Genomic DNA, 19,367 nt, shown 5'->3' with positions numbered 1-19,367 from the left:
GAGCTAACGGGGCCGCGTCCGCTTAAATATTAAATCGGGCGCCCGGACTCCGCGGACCGCGGCGCTCCGCATCGCTGCGTCCTGCACGTCCGCCGCCCCGACGGGGCCCCATGCTGGCGGGCGGCGGGAAGCCCCGGGCCCATGGGCCGGCGCCTCACCTGGCACGTAGATCTCGCCGCGCTCCTCGTCCGGGAGCTCGCTCCAGTTTCTCTTGCACGTGGAGACGCACGGCTTCTTCACCAGAAATGCGCGGGGCATTTTCGAATCCTACTCGCCCGGTACCGTCTGCTTCCGTAACCAGAGTCGGCGCCGTCCCACCTTTCCCGGGCCGGGCTGGAGGCAGCCGGGGGGAGGAGGCAGGTCAGAGAAGGAGTCGCCAAAGCGTCCCTGCTTTCCTCCGAGAGACCGTGCCCGGGACGGCGCGCGCCCCCTTTCCGACTCCGCTGAGCTGTCGCCGTCCTCCCTCCGAACGAGGTCCCCTGCAGCCAGGTGCACCGGGCGAGAGGGAAGCGGTAGGTAAGCGTCTCCCGGCTCGACTGGCGTCCCCCACGGCCGCTCGGGAAGTCTTAAAGTGCGAGCCGGACGGACGGGTTCACGCTTTATTGGCTCGGGGCGGTGAGTGTTGGTGGCTGGGGCGGGGAGGGGGGTGATTTGAGCTAATTATCTTGGAGTGGCCCGGGGAACGACAGCGCATGCGTTGGGAAATAACGGTGACAACCCACCTATTTGTTACCTGTTGAACCGGTTTCCATTCCGCTGCCGGTGAGGTGGCCTCGCGGCCTGGGCTGGGTGGCCAGGCGGGGGCGGGGGAACGGGCGCGGGGCACCCAGCATCCGGCGGCCCAGCCGGCCCAGCTGCCGCCCGCCGGGACCTCCCCGCCGGGGAGCAGCGTTCGCCAACGGGAGTTTGGGAGTTTCGGAGAGAGCAGGGGAAGGGAGGGGGTAACGTTATTTGCACCGGCGCTCGCACGCTCTGAGGGTGATGAAACTCGCCCAACTGGGCCCTGCCCGGCGCGCCCCGGGCGCCTGGGGAGGCGCGAAGCTGTCGGGCGGGAACGGGCAGCTGGGCCCACACTTGTTGAACAGGGCCTGAGCCCAGGCGGCGCCGGATCCCAAAGGCCTGGCTGAGCAAATCGTGGTTCAGCCCAGAGGTATATGTTGGGTGCCGGCTGCGGGAAGGCACGCGGGGCCGCAGAAGCGCTCAGGCCGGTGGGCGGACGGACAAGTGGGGATGCACAGGGCCGCAATACAAAGCGGAGAGCGCTGAGCTGGCCGGGGAAGTATGGAAGGCTTCGTGGAGGAAGGGGCTGTTTAAATCGCTCTGAGTCCACCGAGATCCTGAAAGACCCCAGGGCCTTAGTCCCTGGGGCGTACACACCCGCAAAAACACTCATCTTTGTGCCCAACGGTGGAATTTCAGGTGCAGCAAGCCGGGAGGTGAGCCGAGGGCGGAGGACACCTGACAAAGTCAAGACCAACCTACTTTGCCTGGCTGCAGCCAGCACAGGCAGCGAGCTCAGATCCGCTTCCCCCCCTCTCTCACTCTTGGCTTAAGTTCGGCCTGGGACCTCCACCCCCAACCATTCATCATCCTTGCCCAGTCTCCAAGCCCGGCTGGAAGGAGGCTGACCCTCCTCAGAAGCCTAGAAGTGCTTGGTGGCCTCCTTGAGGCATGTCACTATGACAATTTGGCCACATTTTACCAGCCGACCTAGTCAGGGCAGGGATGAGACGTCTTCCTCTTTTTAGCTCTCTCACCGCACCATATAAAATAAACATCTCGGAGTCTCTACCACACACACGTCTTCCTCACATATTAAATGTTTGTTGGAACAGATTAGGAGGAAATGAGTTTGATAAATGAATTCACACAGTTCAAAAGTCAGGAGTCAAAAGAGAGGCAGCCTGTTGATAGTGGACTTGTAGGCATCAGTCGAAAAGGATAGTTTTTCAAGGGGGGAGGCTTCCAGAGGCCCTTTACATTCCCTCACAGGACTTCTGTGGAGCACCCATGGCTGGGTGGGGACAGTGTGGACCTGGGGGGCAAATGAGCTTCCTCCTCCGCTCCTTCCTGGAGCCTGTAAGTTTGACCAATGGGCTTTCCTTTTCAGCCTGTTTCCTTGTCTGTCACCTGAGAATCTTATCACCTACCTCCTGGGGTCACTGTGAGAGGGCTGTGGGCTCTGGTGGGGCGTTGTTTGCCCCCTTCCTCTTCCTTTCCCAGGGCTCTGCCTTTACACAGCCCACACTTCCCTGTCAGCCTTCCGCTCTTACCCTGGACTCTTTCATTCAACTGACATTAAGTGAGCACCTCCTATGCACTTATCTTTTGAATACATTCTGGAGAAACAACAATGACCAACACAGTCTATCTAGGAGAGAGGTGAAGGTAGTTCATTCACTCAACAAATATTCATTGAGTACTTTGGTTGTGCCAGACCCTGGCAAGGGCTGGTACACAGTAGGTGCTTAGGGAGCACTATGATACAGTCTTCAGGGAGGACCCTGGACACAAGAGACAATCTTTCTCTTTGGAGGAGAAACTCAAATGTCCCCACTTGTGGAAAGAAAGTTACAGTGTTTGGAATGAAGCCCCAGGAGGGAGGGATGCTCGTGGATGCTGCCCACTGCCCTGTCTCCCTGTCTACTACTGTGCCTGGCACATACTAGGTCAGCAATAATATTTGTTGAATGAATGAATATCCTATTTTTCTTGACTCGTGACCAATTCAGCTTTTCGTGTTCCCACTTTTGGGAGAGGCCTGGATACAGAGCAAAGTTCTTTATTATAAGGAGAACAATAGTGCACGTTCAGTGATAAAACGTGACTGGTGCTGGCTGTCAGGGAGAGACTAGAAAGTGGTGGGGACTTTGGCAATGTGCCCATCTAGAGGGGCAGTGACAATCAGGTCATTCCAGCACAGACAACCAATGTGGCCACATCTGTCCATTTTCCAAAAGAAGCCAGAAATCCAAATTTGTATGTGAACTCTACCAATTTTTAATTGTTGACTCAATTTTTTTTTTTTTAAATATGGAATGAGTTCAAATACATTGTGGGTCTGATTTGACACATCGGCTGCTGTTATGTGGCCTGTGGTTCATGGGCATCTCTGGAACCAGACAATGTGTGTGAACTTGGGTGAACACCGAGCTAAACTGTAAGCTCCATGAGGGCAGGCACCGTCTTCTCTGTTCACACAGTGCCTGTTAGATAGTCATTCATCCTTTAATTCAGTCAATGAGTATTGAACACCAGCATTATGCTAGGCACAAGGCAAACAGAGAACTAAGAAAACTATTAGTGTGAGGCAGGACGCTAATGATGGGATAGTGATGGGTGGGGGTGCTGAGATCTGAATAGGAGGGAATAGCCAGCTGTGTAGAGCAGGGAAGAGCCTGACCCACAGAAGGAACAGCTGGTGTAAAGGCCCCAGAGTGGAAGTAAGCCTAGTGCGTGTGCGAGGAAGCGAAAGGTGAGGTGGCAGGGTCGTGAGGGAATGGGAGGGTGTGGGAACTGAGGCTGGCGAGGCAGGCCGACCACATCATGTGAGGGGCAGTGTGGTGGAAAGCCTTGGGGTCTGCTGTGGGGAGAATGTCAAGAGAGAGGTGGTGAGGGTGGCAGTAGCGAGACCTGTAAGGAGGCTGCTGTAAGCAGGAGGTGATGGTGGCCCGAGCCAGCTGCAAACCGCCATGAGTGGTGATTCTAGGTGTTCTGAGTGGACATCTTTCATTGGCATAGTGGACAGGAGTGTGAAGGAAGACCGAAACGCAGCAGACAAGTGAGGACCATGCCCCCGAAAGAGCGCTGGCTTGTCCCTACCTTCGGTGCTCAGCTCCCATCCCAAGCAGCCCAGGGAGAGCTAGGGCAGCAGCTGGATGAAGGAAGAAGGTTTGGAACAACCCCTTCCTGTTCTCAGAGAGGAGCCGGGATGGTGTGGAGGTTGAAGGCAGAAAGGCTTATGGGAGCTGAAATGTACCAAGAGGATAAGCAGGAAAGAGCACTGAGCCAGTCAGGCTTCCCCGGACTCCTAGTCTCTGGGGACTTGGGCCAAGCTACCTCACCTGTTAAGGCCTCAGTTTACACATCTGTGAAGTGGGGCTCCTACTTCCCGTTTTTTCCTCAGAGCTAGCTACTGAGGCTGTCAATTTGTTTTTGCCCAGAAGCCTAGCAGCCCTTGAAAATGGACTCAGTCTTAAAGCAGGCCAATGGTGCCCCTGGCCACCAAGGCCTCTGCTTGGCTCAGACAACGGCCTTTCCAGTTTGACAGTAGCCCTGTGGAGGCTGCAAAGCCCCTAATAAACTATGAAGTGCGGTGGGTGACTGACTCCTACATCTCTTGCTGAGTTTCTGCCCATGGGCCTCCCAGTCCACTGTTAGGGTGGGCCAGGGCCCCTTAGGGCCTGGCGGGGAGCCAGGGGCTGCATGTGGGCAGAAAGCTCCTGAGCTAGAGCTGGGGGGAGGGCAGTAAGCAAAAGATGAGGGTCACTGAGCCAGCTGGAGCCTTAGGAACCGGGCAGGGGGAAGACGTAAGTTCCTGTTGGAAGCCTAGGAGCTGGGTTAGGCTCACCACTGTGGTCCCATGTCGGGCCTGCCAGACTATTTCATTCTCACGGTTCCCCCAGCTTTCTCCATCTCGGATACTGGCACCATCAGCCGCCAAGTACTCAGGGCCAAAGCCGAGTCATCCCACCTCCCTCTTCCCTCACGCCACACATCCACCCACTAGCAAGTCCTGTCAGCTCCCAAATCGCTGGCTTCCACTCACACCTCCATCTCCATAGTTATCACCCTGGTCCAAGCCCTGTCACATCTCACCTGGACCACATAACAGCCTCCTGACAGCCTCACAGCTCCTCCTCACCTCCCCCAGAGGGCTGTCTCCCCTCAGCTCAAACCCTCCAGGGGCTTCCATCACAGCTGGAATAAAGTCCTCGATGCCTGGCACACTCTGGCCCCTGCTGGCCTCCTAACCCCGCGCTCGTTCTGTGTGTACCAGCCACACCATTTGCCCTCTGTCCCCTGAACAGGCCAAAGCCTTAGGTTTCTCCTCTGTTACACCTGGTGCCCGGAACGCTTTTCCCTACGTGATGGCTGACTGCCTCTTGTCACTCAGGCTTCAGCCAAATACTCCCTATTCTGAGAGGCCTCTGACCACCCCAACTAAATCCTTGTCCCCCCGTGTCACCTCTGTCATGCATGTTACCCTATTGTTTTCTTTGCAGCATCTTTTACTCCTGAAACTTTGGTTTGTCTTGTCCTTCTGTGTAAGTTCTGTACATGAGGGACCTCTTTTAACACCGTTAGTAACTTTATTTAGATAGAATTCATGTACATAAAACCCCTTTAAAGTATGCAATTCAGTGCTTTTTAGTATCTTCACAGAGTTGTGCACACATCACCCCAATGAAACCCCACACCCATTAGCAGTCACTCCCCGTTCCTCCCAACACTTGGCACTTACTAGTCTTCTTTCTCAATGGATTTGCCTGTTGACGTGTTCTTTTTAAAAGATCCCTGTATCTCCAGTGCCCAAGGCTGTGAGGACGGGTTGGTCACATCCCCCATTTTACAGATGAGAAAACTGAGGCTCAGGACCCCTCAGGAAACTGACTTGCCTTTTCCAAGCCTCGTATCGAGTGTCTCCCCAGAACTGGGCTGCACTGGGGAGGATGGAAATTCAGTAGGAAGAGATGGAATGACGTGTGGGCATCAAGTGAGGTGTTCCCTGCTCAGCCACCTGGCTGAGACCCACACCTGGGCCCTCTCTGGGAGGTCACGTTCGGGAGCAGGTCTGCTGACTGTGGATTGAAGGAACACGCATGTCCTCAGTACTGAGAGGGAGAAGGGCACGCAGGTGAGGGCAGAGCCCATCCCAGGATCTACACCCAAGAGGGCTGCAGGCAGCCGGTATGGGAGGAGGGCGAGGTCAGGGGCAGTGAGGGGCTGTTTGCTGAAGTCTGGCTCTACCACTTAGGAGCTTTGTGACTTTGGGCAAGTGACTGCACCTCTCTGGGCCTTCCTTTCCCCATCTGTGACTGGTACCCATCATGGGGTATTTCGGGGTTGCTGTGAGCCTGTGAGTCCATGTGGATGCACCCACCACAGCATCAGGTACCACATGTGGGTGCCCTCCCTTTGGACCCTGGGCCCTAAGGAGCCAAGGCTCAGAAAGGCTGGCGGCTATCAGAGGCTGAGCGGGGGCCAGAGCCAGAGTCGGATTTCCTGACCCTTTGAAGCCTGTCTCCTCAACTGTAAAAAGGGGTCTAATAATCATTCCTCCCTCCCTGTGAGTGGTGAGGGCTGTGCAGTTATCAGCACCCTCTGGGCCTCAGACAGGGAAACCAGACAGGCTCCTTGTTCCCCTCCCAGGGCTGCTCTCATCCTGGCCTCTTTCATCTTAGGTTTAATTAGCCAGGCCGCCCCACCCCACAGCCTCTTGTGCGGGAGTCATCACTCCCATTTTATAGATGGGGAAACTGAGGCACCTAGAGGGAAGTGGTTTGGAGCTGCCGCCTATGAGTCAACTGTGGAGCCAGGGCCCACAGGAGCTGGGACTGGGCTTTCCAGCTGGACCTGTCCCTTGGGGTGGAGCCTTGTCTCCATCCCCCTGGCACCCAGATAGCCAATTTTTCAGCGACCCTACCACTTCATGCCACCTCCCATCTGGAGAACAGCAGGATGGGGTAGGGAGGGAGGGGCCTGTGAAGCCTGGAGGAAGGAGAGAAACTAGTTGGGAGCTGCTAGCATGGGGGCTCAGGTCTGTTTCATCTTCAAAGCAGGCTAATTAGAGCCAGAGGCGTTAGTCAGGCCGGCGGCTGTGGGGTCTGGACGCCTTCAGTTCTGTGCCCTGGAAACCTGCGATCAGTGGGGCATCAGCAACCTCGGTCCTAGGCCTAGGGGAGGCTACTGGGTAGGCCCCTGCCAGCTCCCTAGAAGCCCTGATCCAGCTCTCTGGAAGTCAACAGTGCTGGGTTTGGGCACTGCTTGGCCCCAGTTCTTCCGCAGCGAGGCCTAGGTTTCCCGGTGGGTGCTAGGCGTGCCGTGCATTGAGCCCCATGAGACACGCCAGGCCCTGCCAGTCCGCACGTTTGCATCCCGTTGTTTTCCGGCTTTATTGCGGTTTACGGTCTTGGCGTTCCAGCTTTACCACGGCCTGGCTGCCGCGACCCTGGCCAACCGTAGGCGCCGCCTAAGGCAAAGGTCAGCCAGCTTCCGCCCGCCGCTCCCCGGGCGCCGGCTCCGCGACCCCAAGCCGAGCAGGTGGGGGGCCCCGGGCTGGCGTCGGAGAAGCGAAGCCAAGCCCTGAGGCGCCAGCCCGACCGGTTCAGCCGGGCCGCGGCGCGCACTTCCTGCGGGCGCCCTGGGACCGCACCTTGCACACCCCCCCAGCGGCCATCCTGGGGGCGCGAGGACCCGTACTCCGCGGCCTCTAGGGGCCGCGCGCGGCTGGCGCAGGGTGCGGTGCGCCGGGTCGCCGGCGTGGGCCCCGCTGTTTGCCATCCTCGCCAGTCCCGTGGGCGCTGTCCATCGAGGGCCCTGGGATCGGAGGGACCCCAGCACCCGGGAACCGGGGCCACCCAAGTCCACCGCTCCTGCCCGGGCCTGCGGCGGTTTCGGGGAAGGGGGGCCTGCGTGCATCGGGACAGTTACTCAGCCCCAGCGAAACCGGCGTGTCGGCACCTGCCGGCCTGGCGGGAGGGGAGGTGGCGGCCCCGTTACCGCCCCGCCCCGCGCGGTGCCCGCCCCGTCCCCTCCGCCCACGCGCCGTGCGCCGCGCCCCGCCCCGCGCCGCCCGCCCGGAAGGAGCCTGCAGGCCGTAGCGCCGCGGGAGGCTGAGTCAGGCGAGGTGAGCTCGACCGGCCCGTTACCGCGGGCGCCAGGGGCCGGGGCGGCGCTGTGGTTTCGGTGCCGGCCGCGGGCGGGCGGCCTAATGAGCTCTCGGCACGCACGCCGCGCCGGCGGACCGCCCGGCGCCCCCGCCCTTGCTTGCCCGCGTTTCTGCCCCGCGGGTACCTTGGCGGCCCGCCCCAGCGTCACCCCCGAAACCTCTCGGTTTCATCTTGAAACCCGGACGCGGGGGTCCCTGTTGGCGTCTTAGCGTGACCTAAGGTGGCTGGGAGGGTGACCGTGGCCTCTTTGGGGTTGGAGCAGGGGCTCGGGCGCCCTCTAGCGGCCTCCGGGCCCGGCGCATCTCGAGGCCGCCAACCTGATGACCCCTCACTTCTCCCTGCAGGGACCTGCGCGCCTGACCATGGGGCCCTTGAGCCGGGAAACCTGGGTCCAGCGCCTGGGCGCCTTCCGGGCCAGCCCGTCCGCCTTCATGGCAGGTCCTGAGGGTGAGGATCTGGGTCGTGACCTGTTGAGCGACCTGAGGAGTGAGAAGCTGAGCGAGCAGACCAAGGTAGGCCCTACATGCGCCCCTTGGCTTGTCTCATATGGTCACCTCAACCCACTGGGCCCTGAACTTCATCTTTGTGATTCCCACCTAAATCCACCATCCCCAGGTTTCCTTGCTGGCCCTGAGCTTGGAGTACCCAGCCGAGCTGTGGCCCGATACCCCTGCAGCTGAGGCAGCCGTCACCTCCCTGTTGGACACTCTGGACTTTCTACCCCCACGGTCCTCAGCTCTGCGGCGGCCCCTGTTGCTGGCGGCTACCACAGCCTTGGTGGCAGGAGGTGCACTGGGCCCCACCTCTGGAGCCTCTCTCCGGCTCCTGCACCTACTGCTTGGCTTGGCTTCCGGCCGTGCTCTGGGGCAAGGTATTGGCCACGCCTCGGAACAGCGCCCCCTGCAGGCCACAGCGTGCGAGTGCCTGCGGGAGCTGGAGAGCTGCAAACCTGGGCTGCTGGGGGGTTACCTGGGGCTGCTACGGGGTCTGCTGGGGCAGGGGGGCCCCGTGGGCCCTATCCAGCCACTCAGCCTGCTGCTGGCACTTGCCCTTCGCAACACCTTGGCGATACAGGCTAGGGCCAGGGCCAGCATGCAGGGTCTGCTTACAGCCAGGGTGTCTCCCACTGGGGGTGGTCCCTGGAACTGGACACTAGCTGAAGAGGGCGATGCCCACCTTCAGCCCCAGGTGTCCCCCTGGCTGGCAACTGAGGAGGAGGAGTGTGGCCTTTCAGCGCTAGAGCCCAGTCCTGAGGAGGCCCTGGAGCTGCGGGCTGCCGTGGCCCAGCTTCTGGACACCTCTTACCTTCTCACTCCTGTGGCCCAGGCCCAGCTTCTTTGGCAGCTGGGCTGGGCCCTGCGGGGTCTACGGGGACAGCTCCCAGTGCTCTTCAAGCCGCAGTTGGTACGGCTGCTGGGCACAGCACAGCTGACTCTGCTGCATGCTGTCTTGGCACTCAAGGCAGCCTTCGGCGAGGCGCTGTTCACGGCCCAGGACGAGGCCTTGCTGCTCCGCAGGCTCATTTTGGCTGCCCAGCACCCAGCCCTGCCCCTGCCTGCCCATCTCTTCTACCTGCACTGCCTTCTGAGCTTCCCCGAGAACTGCCCTCTGGGCCCCGCAGGCGAGGAAGCTCTCCCACTGCTGCTAGAGTCCCAGCTGTATTGTGGCCTCCTGCCCAGTCTCCTGCTCGACCCAATGGCCCTCCTGGCCCGCCTGCATCTGCTGTGCCTGCTGTGTGCTGAAGATGAGGAAAAGGAGGAGAAAGGTCAGGGTCAGAGCCCCCGGCGCTACTTGGAGGAGCTGCTGGCCAGCCTGTGGCAGAGGGCAGCCCTGAATGGGGGCCCCCGGGCCTTGGCCACGCTTTGCTTCCAGGCCTCATACCTGGTTGCTCACTGCCTGGCTGGACAACCTACAGTACTGATGCCCTTGATTCATGGACTGGCCCAACTGTACCGAGCCCGGCCTGTGCTGGCTCCCCATTTTGTGGACCTCTTGGATCAGGTGGGCTCTGAAGTGGGGGAGCCCCTAAGGGTGGTGCTGCAGCAAGAGGTGGTGTCCAGGCCAGGTGGGGATGAGGCCCTTGGTTGGCACCTGCAGATGCTGGCAAAGGTGGCAGACCGGGATGCCCAGAGTGCCACCCTCAGCTTCCTGCAGGCTGCAGCAGTTCACTGCACAGACTGGGGCCTCCAGCAGGCCCTGCTGCAGGTCTGCCGGGCCCTGCTTCGGGCAGGTGTTGGGGGAGGCCTGGCAGACTTGTTGCAGGCCCTGGCTAGGCAGCTGGAGGACCCAGATGGACGGGACCACGCCCGCCTCTACTATATCCTCCTGAACCACCTATCAGCGCCCAAGCTGCGGGTGGCCCTGGGTCCTTCACTTGTTGTACCTGCACTAGCCTCTTCACTGGTGGCTGAGAACCAGGGCTTTGCTGCGACGCTGATGGTGCAGGAGGCTCCAGCCCCGATTCAGCTGAGTGTGGGGGCCCGCAGAGCCGAGGGCCCGGTCCCAGTGCTGCAGCTCCAGGTGGAGGTGCTGGAGCCCGTGTACTCTCTGGAGCTGCGCTTCCGCGTGGAAGGACAACTCTATGCACCCCTGGAGGCTGTCCATGTGCCCTGCCTATGCCCTGGCCGCCCCACCCGCCCTCTGCTCCTGCCCCTGCAGCCCCGACGCCCGGCCCCCACACAGCTGGATATCCGCGCGCTGTACACCACAACCACTGGCCTCACATGCTGTGCCCACCTGCCACCCCTGCCTGTGAACTTTGCTGACCTCTTTCTGCCTTTCCCTCAGCCCCCTGAGGGGGCCACGCTGCGCTTCTTTGAGGAGCTCTGGGAGTCTTGCCTGCCAAAGGGCACTGAGAGTCGCTTATGGTGCCCTCTTGGGCCACAGGGTCTGGAGGATTTGGTGTCCCGCCACCTGGAACCCTTTGTGGTGGTGGCCCAGCCCCCCACTAGCTACCACATAGCCATTCGCCTGCCCCCAGACTCGAGGCTGCTGCTGAGGCTGGAGAAAGCCCAGGCAGACGGAGTGCCCGTGGTCCTGCGGACTGATGACTGGGCCGTGCTCCCCCTGGTGGGGGACTACCTCCGTGGGCTGGCACCTGCTGTCTGAGCCCAAGGGCCAGGACAGCCCTATGGCTCCTTCCTGTAAAAACCTACATTCACCAATGACCAGCTCTGGTTTGTTTTCTTCTGGACCCTGATTGGGGGCAGAACCACTGGGATGAGCGTCAGAATCTCCAAGAAAGCTTCCAGGCTAGGAGCCCTCAGGCTACAGGGCTCCAAAGTTCCTTCCTACCCAAATAGGCTGGGATTCTCCAGAATCCCTACCCAGGAGGCAAGAGAAAAAACATTGTCATGTCTGCTTCCCAGAGAGGGTCTGGCCTTGCCCAAAACCACCCAGCAATTTAGGAATGAGCCTGGAGCTGGATTTGGGCCTCCTGACCCGTGGGCCAGCGTTTTTCAATTCCTGAGGTTTGCCTCAGGGATCTCAGGCTACATAGGATGATGGAGTGCCAGCCATAAACAGAAGTGGCAACCCCTTCCCTGGGGAGGGAGGCTCCCCTCATGCGACATGGGTCGGAGCCAGCTCTAGGAAGCCTGCTAGTAGTTCTGAGGCTGAGAGGGGCCTCCATGATCTGTGCTAAAACTAAGCTGGCTTTCACCTCATCCTCTAGGAAACCTCATCTATGGACCTAGGCATCTTCCCAAGTAAGAACCAACCCCTTAGTTCTTATTCCAAATATGTAAGATATTTAGGGTTCCGATGTATTGAGGCCAACTCAGCTGTCAGGCGCTGAGCCAGTGTTTTCCACATACATTGCCTCATTTCATCCTTGCAACAGCTTAGCAGGGCCCCACAGATGAGGAAATCAGGAGGCCAGAGGGGTTGAGTGATTTTCCTATGATGGCCCAGCTGGTTGGTAATCGTATTTTGTCATCCAGGAGCCGGTTTCTGTTACCACACCATCAGAGCAAAGCTTTGCATGGGACCCAGAGGCCCCACCCTCTGTGCCCTGGGCCGGCCCCTAGGAGGCTGCAGTCAGCAGTGCTGGGTGGAGAATGACCAGAGGCTGAGGCCTTACTGCTCTGGGGAAAGGGCCTATTCTGTTCCTGCCTCCTCAGCTCCCAGCCTACAGGTTCCTGTGGGCCAGTCTTGACCCTCCTGATGGGCGGGCTACAAAAGGAAAGAAGGGCCTGGGACAAGTGGGGCTGTCCCAGGCCCTTCTGTCCCTTCTGGGACAAGAAGGTCTGCCCCAAGCTTGAGCTCCTGCAGTAACTTACTGTGTGATCTGGACAAGCCATTGCCAAATCAGGAAGGGTTTGGTTCCAGGAGACAGAAACTGCTCCAGCTTTTTGCAGCAGAAAGGGATTTAAGATAGAATCAGGTGCTTACAAAATCTCGGGGAAGGCTGGAAAAGTGATCCTCCAGAAGGCCACCACTAGGACTGTTCCAGAACATACTGCCCTGTCTGCAGTCCAGTTCCTCTCAGCACCCGGGAAGCTGGGCCCAGATCCTGGAACAGCCCACTACTGCCTCTTGACCCCCACAGAGCCAGAGAGCTGATGTTGCTGCAGAAAGACAACATGCCACAACTGGCAAACGGCCTCAGCCTTGGTGCCTCCATCCACATCATTCGTAGGGCATCTAATAAGTGGAATCTGTTCTCACACAGACCTCTAGTGGCAAAGGAGTTGGAAAATGTACTTGTTTTCTTTTGAACCTCAGGTGCAAAAGGTGGTGTTAATTCTTCACCTGCGATTAAAATAATTGGCCCACATAAGGACTCACCAGCCATCCTTTTGTCCATCCGTCCGTCCATGCTTCCGTCCCATTGTATCCACCCACTCCTGTGCTGGGCACCACGTGACCTCCAGCTCCCCTGCCACCCTACCATCACAAGTGTGCCTCAGCGGACATTCTTGCAGACCTTTGTGACAGCTTACCTAGTATTCATACCAGGAGCAGAGTCGCCGATTGTAGTGTGTACATGTGCTTAATTTGACTAAGATGTCCGAGTAATTCGCTTTTAGCTTTGCATCCTCTCAGTATGGGAAGCCACACTGTGAGGTAGGGGTTGACCCTTGGTGAGCCAGCCTGCGAGTCCCACTGCAGCCCACCCCTTTGCACTCTTAGTATCCACATAACCTCTGCTCCTCCTTCAACTTTCCAAAGATCGTGCCAACAGGCTCCTGCATAGCTACCCCTCATACAACCAAAACTTCCCAGAGGGGAGACCCCAAGTCCCCTCAGCCAGTGTCCACCTGTGTGGACATGACCAGTGTTCACCAATGGCCGGTTCTCCACTTCAGGCATTCTTGCACCCTTCCCCACCTCCTGGGCGTTAGGCCAGGCCATGGGACCAGCTCTGGCTCATGAGACGTGAAGAGTTGGTTCTGGGGCAGGAGGTTTCATTGCCGGTGCTTCCACCCCTCTCTCCCCTGCGGTGGAAGCATACATTGGAGGTTCTGAAGTTTACTCATAATCTCACCTTGATAAACTGTAACAAATGCATTGGATTATGAAGTGAATCATCAATAACACCCACTTTATATGAAACAAGGAAAGACGTGGAAGGATATCGATTAATGTATATTTTACTTGCAAGGAAGAAAGTATTGCACAACAAGGTGCAAGGCAATAATTAGGGCTTCCAGCTTTAGCAAATAGAAATATCATACAGGATGCCCAGTTACATCTGCATTTCAGAGAAGCAACTCATTTTTTATACGGCCTATGCAATGTTTGGGACATACTTAGACTGAAAAATTGTTGTTTCTCTGAAGTTCAGATGTAACTGGGCATCCTGTATTTTATCTGTCAGCCCTAGTGGGGTATTTAGAACTTAATTGTCCCCCTACCCATTGCGTGTTCCTTTTGCCTTTCAGAGATCTTTACCTAGTGGGGTGACCTTTATGCCTGAAGGGTCTAAGTCATGGGTAATCCTATGTGTATTGAGTCTAGTCTTTCATAAACATTATCATTGGACCTGTCTGTCCTCAGAGATGTCCCGGGGAATCTCCTGGGTATGGACACCCCTCCCCGTCTCCGTTGTATGACAGCAACAGTTTCTTCCTTGACAATCAGGATCAATCCCCCTTTTAGAGCTGTTGGTTCTGAGGATGGCAAGATGGCAGGCTTTACTTCCAGCTCAAAAGAGAACCACTGCATTCTTTCTCAGATACTAAGGACTAAACCAGCAAAGCCCAAAGCTGGAGGAATGGGAAGCAAGTACTTTGTGAGAGACTTCTAGGTAGCTGAAGATAATGGTGGCAGTGTAGGTCCCCATCTCTTGGAAGACAACATGGAACAAAGAGAAGATACAACTATATAAAAGCAACCCTCGGCATAACCTGGAGACACAGAATGCTCTAATTGTTATTAAAAACAAACAGCACATGACAGCCATACTCCTGGTCCCAGCCCATCCTGCCATGGGCTCTGGGCAAACAAAGACAGGCTGAGAAAAATGGGGTAAAAGAGGGGAGTTAGGAATAGGGCCTATGCTGGAGCTAAGATCACACCAGAAAGACTAAGTCCACCCTAAGTCTGAAAATGTTAAAAAGTGCCGGGGGGGGGGGGGAATTGGACTATATAGGGAAGGGATTTTTAAGTATATGTGAGATTTAAAGGAGCAGTATTTGAAATACATAGATTCTGGGGGAACAAAAAAATGCAAAAAGGAAGATTTGCCATTTGGATGTGAAAGGGGAAGTAAATGGAGAAATTTCATGGTTCTGCAAGACAAGACAAAAATCTGAGGACCTACAACTCCTCCCCGACTCTACAAACAAATCCATTAAAGTATCTGGACTTTGCAGTGTTGACAGAGAGCACATGAAACAGGGATCTTATAAAACACTCAACACACAAATGAGCAAGATAAAGAGATTAATAGGTTCATACAGAATTATTGCAAAATACCAGAAAATGAATTTCATCATATATCAACCAAAGAAAATTCACACACACCCCTGGGAAAACAGCCACGAAATAGAAGAAAGCTGTCATACAACACTCTTAAAACAGAACAAAATATACTCAAAACATGCATGTGAAGATAGGCAAAACCACCTTGGAAAGAAAAGAAATAGACAAAACCCAGGAAGAAATTGAAAGAGAGTTGATTGAACTCAGGAAATGAAAGAAACAGACAAAATTATCTATAAATAAAGATCATTACCAGATGGCCAAGGAAGAATACAGTAAAAAATATAATAAGGGGCATTGAAGAAAGACAGAAACGATCAAGAGAATGAAAATGAGATAAAGTAGAAGAGGTCACAAGAAAGTAATGGAAACAGAATATAGTCAAAGAAGAAATCACAGGGCCGGCCCAGTGGCTCAGGCAGTTAGAGCTCCATGCTCCTAACTCCGAAGGCTGCCGGTTCGATTCCCACATGGGCCAGTGGACTCTCAACCACAAGGTTGCCGGTTCAACTCCTTGAATCCTGCATGGGATGGTGGCCTCGGCCCCCTGCAACTAAGATTGAACACGGCACCTTGAGCTGAGCTGCCGTTGAGCTCCCGGATGGCTCAGTTGATTGGAGTACGTCCTCTCAACCACAAGGTTGCCAGTTCGACTCCCGCAAGGGATGGTGGGCTGTGCCCCCTGCAACTAGAAACGGCAGCTGGACCTGGAGCTGAGCTGCGCCCTCCACAACTAAGACTGAAAGGACAACAACTTGAAGCTGAACGGCACCCTCGACAACTAAGGCTGAAATGACAAGAACTTGACTTGGAAAAAAAAAGGTCTGGAAGTACACACTGTTCCCCAATAAAGTCCTGTTCCCCTTCCCCAATAAAATCTTTAAAAAAAAAATAAAAAGAAGAAGAAGAAGAAGATATCACATTTGTATTATTAGGTCCCTGAAGAAAAACCAAACAATGAACCAGTACTTGAATACTGCAATCTAAGAAAACTTTCCAGGAAAGAAACACCTGCACATTCAAAGGGCTCACTGGGAACCTTGGGAAATTCACCCAGAACAGTCAACTTTGAGACATATCTTCATACCACTGTTAGATTTCAAAGATTTTTTTCAAAAATATCCCTAAGCTCTCCAGGTAGAAAGATCAAATAACTTCCAAAGGTGACAGAACTAGAATGGCAACATACAAAGCTCCTAGACAACACTGGAGCAGCATCTTTTAAACATTTTTTAAAGTGTAAACCTAGGCTTTTAAGTTCGCATAAATTGTCCTTGAGTGTCAAGGCTATAGGAAACAGTTTTCAACAAGTACTTACACACCCATGAGCCAATCTGATACAGATGCACTTCATCCAACCAAGAGATGACAAGATCTAAGACTAAAATAAAGGTGGGCACGAAGGTTAACAAAAATGTTATATATTGTGACAAAGCAGAAACAATCTAACTAAAAGCATAGAGGGAAAGGGAGAGGGGAAGAGGAAAATAGGATAAGCTGACTGATGGCTGTACAGGTGCCTGTCGGCTCCAAATCCTCCCTTCATTGCCTGCTCTGTGAAACTAGGTATGGACCCCTTAAATAGCTCTTTGCCAGCTGGCTCATTGTTAAGCTTTGTCAGTAGAGGGCGCAGAAGAACCATTGCAGAAGGGAGTTTAGCTGATGTGCTCACTAGACAATCTCCAGAAGCTTCTCCAGCACTCGGGCGTCTTCCAGCATCAAGCAACTACAGCGCTCATTGCTTCCCCAGCTACAGGCTCCTGCAGTGTGTGGTAGCCAGCAGCAGCCAGCAGTGCAGCAGACAGCTTCTACGCCCCAAACTCCACTGGAATTATTCAAACTAGCCGATCCTAAGCTGTTTACTCTGCCTTGCTTTGCCTTTCCCTCAGAAGCCCGGATAAAGGCCATAGCCCATGCTGTCCCCTCTCTCCTTTCTGCCCCCTGACAAATGCCTGTGCTTACCCATGGGGCCTGTATGGTATGCCATGCCTCCTGCTTCTGGGGGGACTGTAAGGAACACTGAACTTTTCTTTCAATAGCGTTGACCCCCTCCGTCATCACTCGGTCAGCTCTATAAGTAAAAATCCATGGGTACAATTAGGACAAGGAAATACCACATCCTATAGGACAGCTGCCGGAAACTAACTAGCAAGATCTTGTCTCCTAGTGGACGACTTATTGAATCTTCAGTAAGCAACCCTCATCCCCTCACCCCCCGCCCCTCTCACTAAGCCTGCTGTTCTGGGAACCAGGCTCATGGTAAAGCCAGTGATGCCCGTGGTTCTGGTACCATTGCTTCATTTTTCTTTCTTTCTTTCTTTCTTTTTTTTTTAATTTGGGGAAGGGGAACAGGACTTTATTGGGGAACAATGTGTGCTTCCAGAACTTTTTTCAAGTCAAGTTGTTGTCTTTTCAAACTTAGTTGTGGAGGGTGCAGCTCAGCTCAAGATCTAGTTGCTGTTGTTAGTTGCGGGGGCGCAGCTCACCATCCCTTGCCGGACTCCAGCTGGCAACCTTGTGGTTGAGAGGACACGCTCCAACCAACTGAGCCATCGGGCCGGCCCCCCATTGCTTCATTTCTTTTGCAACAAGAAGAGGTACCACACTAGGAAGCAGTGCTCTCAGGGGATATCGCCATGAAAATACCAGCTGAGGCTCTATGGTCAGAGAAGGCAAAGCCATCTCCAGAAGAAGCAAATTCTGCCACTTTCATAATGGAAGGCATCCAATGTAATCAACCTGAAACTGAGTGTCTGGCTGACCTCCTGGGATATGTTCTCCTATATTGGGAGCTCAGTGCCGGTGTCTCCTTTGGAACATTAGGCATTGGTCTGTGGCAGTTGTCAGATCAGCCTTGCTGAGAAGAAATTCATGTTGCCGAGCTCACTGTGCATCACCTCCATCCCTTGCCCATGATGACTTTTTTCATGAACTGTGGTCACACAGCAGCCTAGCCGTTTGTCCCCCCCCCAACCTTTCCCTAAGGAAAGAAGAATTTGTGGGACTGTGCCTCTCTGGGATTGAGTTTATAATATCCTGAGTCTCTCCATCTGGTCTTCAAGAGAAGGGTCTGCGGTCAACGACGAGTAAGATTCCTCACGGGAGGGACAACTCAAGCCAGACGGGACCCCGTTGAGACCCCAATGAGCTGTTATAAGAAATAATAGGAGGGAGCCTTGCCCCTCCTTCCTCTTGTTCTTGTGGGAAGCTGCTGCTGGCCCCTGCTACTCCCTCTCACCTTATTGTGAGAGAGGCCCATTAGAGCGATAAGATCAAGCTCTTTCTGCTCAGCTCATGGGACAGTTTCACCGCGAGAGACTCTCTCCCCCAGGGTGGTGCATACCGCACCTTAGTCATCTTGGGACGACATGCTTCGGCTGCTTTGGGACAAATAATTGGGTATTGAAATCATTTTTTTGAAATGGTGTAAGAGTTTCACAGACCCTGCCTCTAATCATGTGATGTTCATTGTTTGTAATCAATAAATACTGTCAGTGACCCGATTCGGGGCTCCAGTCTCTTGAGGCTGCAAGTCCCTTGGTCCTCTGTGATTTAACTGTATATGAGTCTCTGTCTCTTTATTATAGTTTATCCCTCGCCTTCCCACGGCTTGTGTTGTGCAGGTCGCAACAATGAACCTGTTGGTCAAGGACGGGCATGATTGAAAAAGGAATGTGTCCACTTCATACACCCACAGAAGGTGCTCTTTGCTGATCATTCACAGGTCAGTTAATATCACACTCTGGACTCGTTCCAAGAAGTCTAATGCCAGAAACAAGAGGGGTCATGTTACTGATCCCATGGACGTTACAAAGATAATAAAGAAAGATGATGAACAACTCGATGGCCACAATCTGATAGCTTAAATGAAATGGACCAATTCCTTGAGTGACACAAAGTACAGGCAGACCCTGGAGAAGTTGCTGATGGGTTCCAGACCCCACAATAAAGTGACTATCACAATAAAGTGAGTCACACAAATGTTTCGGTTTCCCAGTACATATAAAAGTTATGTTTACACCACTGTAGTCTATTAAGTGTGAGATAGCATTACATCTAAAGAACAATACACATACCTTAATTAAAACATACCTTATTGTTAAAAAGTGCTAACCATCATCTGAGTCTTCAGCGAGTTGTAATCACTTTGCTGGTGGAGGGTTTTGCCTCGAGGTTGACAGCTGCTGACTGAGCAGGGTGCTGGTTGCTGAAGATTGGGGTGGCTGGGGCGATTTCTTAAAATAAGACAACAACGAAGTTTGCCACATCGACTGACACTTTCTTTTACAAACAATTTCTCTGTAGCATATGCTGCTGTTTGATAGCATTTTACCCACAGAAAACTTCCATCAAAATTGGAGTCAATCCTCTCAAACCCTGCCACTGCTTTATCAATTAAGTTTATGTAATATTCTAAATCCTTTGCTGTCATTTCAACAATCTTCACAGCATCTTCACCAGGAATAGTTTCCATCTCAAGAAACCACTTTCTTTACTCATCCAGAAGAAGCCACTCCTCATCTGTTACAGTTTGATCATGAGATGGCA

At 54.5% G+C, this 19,367-nt stretch overlaps 1 protein-coding gene across 4 annotated transcripts; it reads left to right on the top strand.

Annotated features, from left to right (window-relative positions):
- The first annotated feature begins 68 nt into the window (after positions 1-68).
- On the top strand, positions 69-18,380 carry AP5B1 (adaptor related protein complex 5 subunit beta 1). Of its 4 annotated transcripts, none has more exons than XM_019737896.2 (3): positions 69-512; positions 8,237-8,404; positions 8,508-18,380. In XM_019737896.2, exons 1-3 carry the CDS (start codon positions 111-113, stop codon positions 10,998-11,000), a joined length of 3,063 nt encoding a protein of 1,020 aa, XP_019593455.2. In that variant the 5' UTR covers positions 69-110; the 3' UTR covers positions 11,001-18,380. The 4 variants fall into 4 exon arrangements, with proteins under 4 accessions (XP_019593455.2, XP_019593454.2, XP_019593453.2 ...); XM_019737895.2 differs by having other exon boundaries at positions 377-516; XM_019737894.2 differs by lacking the exon at positions 69-512 and adding an exon at positions 6,615-7,849.
- Positions 18,381-19,367: the final 987 nt, after the last annotated feature.

Source organism: Rhinolophus sinicus, linkage group LG06 (genome assembly GCF_036562045.2).
Source record: "Rhinolophus sinicus isolate RSC01 linkage group LG06, ASM3656204v1, whole genome shotgun sequence".
NCBI classification, from domain to species: domain Eukaryota; kingdom Metazoa; phylum Chordata; class Mammalia; order Chiroptera; family Rhinolophidae; genus Rhinolophus; species Rhinolophus sinicus.
The sequence above is the reverse complement of the archived record's forward strand: the minus strand, read 5'-3'. Positions and strand labels throughout refer to the sequence as shown.